At 38.9% G+C, this 6,805-nt stretch overlaps 1 protein-coding gene across 1 annotated transcript in view; it reads right to left on the reverse strand.

The window, feature by feature from the left end:
* LOC137631075 (uncharacterized protein DDB_G0283697-like) overlaps positions 1 to 935 on the reverse strand; it is a 47,248-nt gene extending 46,313 nt beyond the window's left edge. The window contains exon 1 of the mRNA XM_068362685.1: positions 889 to 935. Within this exon, the coding sequence (XP_068218786.1) occupies positions 889 to 935 (47 nt within the window). The remainder of the gene's footprint in view (positions 1 to 888) is intronic.
* Positions 936 to 6,805: the final 5,870 nt, after the last annotated feature.

The following is a 6,805-nucleotide window of genomic DNA, read 5'->3' on the forward strand; positions in this document are numbered from 1 at the left end:
TTCCATCAGGACGACATGGCTGAGCCCAAAAAGAGTATGAAACTTATTCTGTAGGCCCAATATTGGTATGGAACTTTTCAATCGTCCTAAAAAGAGTATGAAGCTTCTCCAGTAGGCCTAGTAAGAGTATGGAACTTTTCCATTAAGATTGATAAGAGTACGGTACTTTTCCAGATTAAGAAGAGTATGGAACTTTTATTGCAGGTCTAAGAGTATGACGTATGACATATTTTGCCAGAATGACAATTTGAAATAATAATACGAGAATGGGATTTTTTATCTATAGATTTTATGGTACTGGCTAGGATTTTTCATTTCGTAATTACGACAGGGATGTGTATTTGAATGTGTACCCGTGGGCTCTAGTAGGCTATGTCTATTTCTTTCAGTTGCATACTATTGTTCAGAATTCGGTTATAACAGCAATATAGGTCTGTTAATATTTGACAGTATTTTTTTTGTTCAATGTCATGTTATATTATATTCACATTGTTTGATCTTCACATCTGTCCCATTTGTGTAAACGATGACTTTCCTGCCCAGTTACCCTGTGCCTTGTTGCAACATTTAGTGTAGACTTTTACTTTGTGTATTTAAATTTCATTTTTGGGCTCAGGCCATGTCGTCGTGGTGGAAGTTCCTTCAAAGGTAGCTTCCTAGGTGTATTTTACTACAGTGATATATCCCAGAGAATTTAACAAAGGTATCCAGAATTCTAACTCCTGGAGCGAATATCCCTTAAAATTTTAAAAGGGATATCGCGTAATATCAGTGGACGTATTCTTGACACGTCTCATGGCTATCTACACCCCCAATAGTGCTTTGGCTTCGAGGGGAAGAGTGGCAAGAATAAGGAGAGTCGTTAAAGAGGCGACACTCCTACTGTACTGTAAATAGTGCGCCAAATCGCCACCGCATCGTGAGGTTGTATCCATTATGGCCATGCTTCTAACCATCATTTTTTACCATGTTAAGCCAACCGTTGCTGTAATGGTGCCTTGGTGTTGCTTGACGACACAAATGGTCGCCACGTGGTGGCGTAAGCAGTGTGTTGCCTTGGTGAGGGTTACCACATTTTTGTCGGTGAGACAGAAGTCTATATGGTGATGTGGTACGGTGTGACGGAAACATGACTTGGCGATGTAACCATGCAACTGTCTCGAAGTAAAAGTGGATTTTGACATATGAAAAATCTATTTTTGGGTTAGATAGCCATATTGTCCTGATGGAAGTTTCCTCAAAGGCAGCTTTCTTCTTAGGATATTTCTGTGAGGTATATACCAGAGAATTTTACCTAAGAAGTATCACAGCGTTCTATCCCCTGGAGCGAATATCCCGAGAGATATCGTGTATGAAATGGGAACTTGTTTAAAACAAGCCATGGCTATCCTTCCCCGAATGGAGTTAACCTTGTCTCGAAGGATATGGGATAGGAATGGATACACCGATCCCAGTGTGCTGAAAACACGTTTGCTGGTTCGCCATTCCTTCTAGCAGCGCCATCTCCTCAGATTTTTTTCAGGAGTTTCTACTTCTTTTCAAGTTTTTCAGAGTGTTTTTGAGACCATTGATGCTTCAGCTTCTTCCTCATCGCTCAAGTTGAGTTCCAATTCCTTTTGTGGTGGAGAATTTCGCGTCTCCACCCTTGTGTTTTTGCGTTAAGCGTCCGTTAATTGTCCTTGGCCAACGCATGGCCGAAGGAGCCAAAACCCTTACCGTGAATAACCATATGGTTAAGTATATAAGTAGGTCATCCCATAATGATACTCCCAAGTATGTGATATACCGTACGCAGAACATAGCCTCTGGAAATAATGCCCATGTGGGAATATCGTCACTGGGTACATTGCCCATGTGGGAATATTGCCACTGGGAATATTGCCCATGTGGGAACATTGCCGGTGGGTACATTGCCTTTATTGAAATAAAAGATATTGAAAATATATTTTTGTCAGGTTAGGTTGGTTAAGTTAGGTTAGGTAAGGTTAGGTAGGTTTGTTTAGGTAAGGTTGGTTAGGTTATGTAGGTTAGGTTAGGTTTGTGGAAATATCAACTAAATTTTTTTTTTATTGATGTAAAAGTTAAATAGATGTTTAGCTTACATTCTCCAACAATCTAAAAACAGTTTAAAAGATTACCAATTTCTAATTATGGAAACATTAACAAAATAGGTTGTAAGGAACATTTAACTCATAAACTATTGTCTATTTTTTATAGCGGTGCATATTTACACCGACTCACAGGGGTGCCCTTTTAGCTCGGAAAGGTTCCTGATACCTGATTGGTCGGGAGTATTTTTGTCCGAATACCTTCATTGTTCTCTAATGATTACCAAGTAATGTGAATCGAAACTTATTTATTAACCTATATTTCTCCATCAGATATATGTTTTGTCAATAAACAATGTGAAAGAATAAATATATTATAAAGAATCGTCTTGGTAAGTCTAAATTTAATAACACAATCCGCCGAAGTCAACGACAGCAGCTTGTTTTCGGATGCACGCTTTGTAATTTTTAATTTTTCACATATTTTAACACAAATTGGGATAAATTACACCAGCATAAGTTAAACATGTTATTATAAAATTACTTTTTCAGTTCCAGTCTGGGCCATATGCCCAAAATTCATGAACCCAATATAATCCAGATATGCTTTTATATATGACAGACTGTCATTATATGGGAATACTGAGGATGCTTCATGCTGTGTTCATAGAATTACTGTACTAAGGTTTATGACATTTTGTCAGAGAGGGGGACCTAAATTTTGCCGCAACTTTGATCATTTATTTTTTAACAGTCATTCCATATTTTGTGATTCTGACTTTATTTAAATGCAAATTTATTAAGATTATTTTGTTTAATCATTACGATCCTTCAATAATTGCATTTTGTTTTGAATAACTTTTTGTTCTTTAATTTTTCTTATTTTCTACCATTGACATTTCTTTTGTATTTATCTATTGTTATTTTTCATTAATGATCTGCACAAACTTTATATAATTTTGCTATTGTATTTGTTTCTAATTTTTGGTTGAGGATGATTTAGCAAACACATTATAATTACAAAAGATATATTGCATAAGTTGTATAAAATTTTAAGCTCATATACTGTAGAGCTACACTGACATGATATTAATTTTTAAACTAGATGGTTATTATACCTACCTAAGTTATATTATGTAAGTTGTAATTTTTCTTTAGGACAGGCTATCATACAGAGGTTATAGGAGCAGTTGATATATATTATCAGGAAGTTTTAAACAGATGTTATACTGTAGGTTCAAAAGGTACATTTGGCAAGTAAATATTTTGGGTGTGTGTAGGTAGTTGGGATAGGCGTAAACTTTCTTATTACTTTCCAGATAGACTTTCTTTAAGGGGAAAATGTTGTTTATCTTTGTCTAAAATTCAGCATTATGAAGCTTCATCTGTGGTGGATAATGTGGGAGGGTGGGCTGTGCCACCCTAGCAGTACCAGCTGAAGTCGGTCGAGTCCCTTGTCAGGGTGGGAGGAACATAAAGAGGAGACATCCCCTTTTTCGTTTCATTTGTTTGATGTCGGCTACCCCCCCCCCCCAAAAAAAAAAAATTGGGGAAAGTGCCTTGGTATAGGTATGTATGTATGTGTGTTAAATTCAGTGTTATGAAGTTAGTTTTACAATTTATATAATATTATGATTTAGTGTTACCGTGGCCAAGGGAAAGCTTATTGGGAAGTAAACATAGGGTTGAGTCTTAGTTGTAGGATAAGGTAAGGATACGGCAGTCCAGTGGGGTCATATTCCGTCTCGAGTAGGTAAGTATCAGGTTGGAAGATGCAGCTCCTAGGTTAAGTTAGGTGGGGAACCATAGGTTAGATGGCGTTTGTGTATTTGTTTCCCTTTTACCCCCAAGCTATTTGGAACGTTCCAACCCTTAATCCCCAGGCATTTTCTTTTACAAGCACATTTTGCAATATTCTTTTTTTAAATTGCTCTAAGAGCCTTAATTTCCGTCATAGAGAGGTCAGGTTGGTCTCATTCTTTTGGAAAATGCCTGAAGTTTCTCATAAAGCTATCAAAATATGCAAACAAATGTAAATAGCAGTTTTTTGCAAGGACGTACTGGTACGTCCATGGGGGTAAAGGGATGAATTTTGTGAAACGTACCAGTACGTCCATTGGGGGTAATAGGGTTATAATGTGGTTTTTCAGTCATAGCTTGAAATTTTACACCTGGTCCGTCCCAACCAACTACAATGGCTCCTGCCTTTTAATAGGATATCATTACAGATAGTATTAAGTGGGTTTTATTATAGAACAGTACAATATTGGTTATGACATTGGAACTAGCATAATTGAAGAGATCTTGGCAAATACACTATTTTGAATCCCATATACTACTGGGGAAAACTTCCATTAATGAAATTACAGATTTTGATAAAGAAATAAACGTTTTACTCCTTTTGTCATCTTAGCATATGCCACAATAGCTTCCTTCCACCTGGAAGTTCAGAAAAACTGATATGTGGTACTTCTGTTGTAAGTTACTTGTTTGAAGAGAATAAAGGACCTCACATCTTATATTCTTAATCTCTTGATTATTTATTTTCAGTAATGGAATATGCAGTGTAGTAACAGCTCTTATTCTACTTATCATGTTAATACTATAATGAAAGGTTAGGCTAGAAATATGTGTTTTATAAGCATTCCACCCTCGCTTTTCGCAGGTTCATTCTTTGCAATCTCACTCGTTTGCGATGCAGAGAACTGTGAAGCCTATTAGATGAAAATCACTTATTTACAGGTTTTCGAGAAATGCTCTCGCAGCATGACGATATCACAGCCCAAATTCAATTGCACCCAGCTCGCTTCACACCACCTCCCTCTCCGCTCAGCACAACATCTAATCTCTCGCTGACTCGGCCTCAGTTTTGCATTGTCACACCTCACGTGTGCATATTGCGTTTCGGTTCTTTTTGAGCAGAATCACGTTTTCATGTAAAAAAGTGATGCATTTGTATACAGTAATACTGTACATATATCTAAGTGTATTTCCTGGCAAATATAAAGACTGTACAGGAGTGTCGTCGTCGCCGGCGCCCACTCGTGTCCGAGTACTGGGTTCTGTCGTTAGCCATCAGCCTCCTATCTATGGGGTGGGTGCTTATGCCTGATGTGGCTGTTAAGTCCTAGTCTGTGGTGGAAGAGTTGCGGACAGTGTTCACAAGGGAGGGTAGGTGGTGGGCGGGGCTGTTCTAATCGCTCTCTCCTTCTTCTCCTCCTAGCCTCCTCATTTTGTCTCCTCCTCTCCTCGAAGTCCACGGTGCCATGGTGTACTGTACTTCTCCAGGTTTTCCTGTCCTTGGCTGTTTCTTCCCATGAGGAAGGATCGATGTCAGTTAGAGCCAGGGTGCGCTTTAGTTGATCTTTATAGCGCATTTTCGGGGCTCCTCGTGGTCTGGTGCCCTGGGTCAGTTCTCTGTAGAATATTTTCTTTGGGAGCCTAGATGGATCCATCCTATGCACGTGTCCTATCCAGCGGAGGCTGTGGTGGATGATGGTAGCCTCCACGCTGGTCACCGAGGCACGTTCTAAGACAGGAGTGTAATTCACTACAGTACTGCGTAAGAGACGACTCATCGGGAGTTGCGTCATGTTTCAAGACTGCTGCGTAGAACTTCGTACTAAAATAGTTAGTGGTCTTCGTAGTAGATATGTACTCTTGGTTAATCTTAAATGCAGTATCATTGTATATATAGCACAGTACAGTATTACAATAATGTATAGTACAGTATTGTTTATTAATTATACTGTACTGGACTGTATGTAAATTACTACATGTATTGTACTCTACAATATATAAATGTAGGCTACTTGTGCTGTGAGTTGTCAAACAGGGCGAGTCGTCTGAACGAACAAAGTGAACACTTACAGTAGTTAGCTGTACTGTAGTGATAGTACTATACATACCTATATTAAAAAGTTAAAAAAAAAGTTGCGGGTTTTAGGTCTCCCCTGAGACGACCTTCATCATCTTCCTCGGGCGACCATGAGCCAGCTGGGACTATCACTAACCCCCTCTAACCTCCCCCCAGGCACCACCCTGTGGAGTACCCCCGGTAGAAGGTCTCACACTATTCGCACCTTAGCGGGGACGCGAACTCGGGACCTCTGAAACAGAATCCCGCGACGCTACCAACCTATTACCGTGTAAAATGCAAAATTTTAAGACCAGTTTTGGATGAAAAAAGTCAGAGTTCGTCCATTACATGGGAGATGATTTTGGAATTATGAAAATATTTATTTTCTCAAACTCTGTTGAGTTGTTGTTAGGATATTCTAATTGCTTAGGGTTCATTTTTAGGTTAGTAGTATGGAAGGATTGACTTGAAGTCTTATAATATACCCAGTGGGGTCATATCCTGTCCCAAGTAGATAAGTAGCAACTATAGTCAATTTTTTTTAGCGAGGCAGATTCGCACCGACTCGCGGCGATGCCCTTTTAGCTCGGAAAAGTTTCCTGCTCGCTGATTGGTTGGACAAGATAATTCTAACCAATCAGCGATCAGGAAACTTTTCTGAGCTAAAAGGGCACCGCTGCGATTCGGTGCAAATCTGCCTCGCTAAAAGAAATGGACTATAGGTAGAAGCAGCTCCTAGTTTAGGTTAGGTGGGAAACCATAGGTTAGATGGTGTTCTTGTATTTGATTCCCTTTTAAAATGTGTTTTTTTACATCATAACTTGAAATTTTACATCTGGTCTGTCCCAACCAACTACAAAGGCTCTATGCTTTCAATAAGATATAATTACAAATAGTG

Source organism: Palaemon carinicauda, chromosome 3 (genome assembly GCF_036898095.1).
Source record: "Palaemon carinicauda isolate YSFRI2023 chromosome 3, ASM3689809v2, whole genome shotgun sequence".
Classification (NCBI taxonomy): domain Eukaryota; kingdom Metazoa; phylum Arthropoda; class Malacostraca; order Decapoda; family Palaemonidae; genus Palaemon; species Palaemon carinicauda.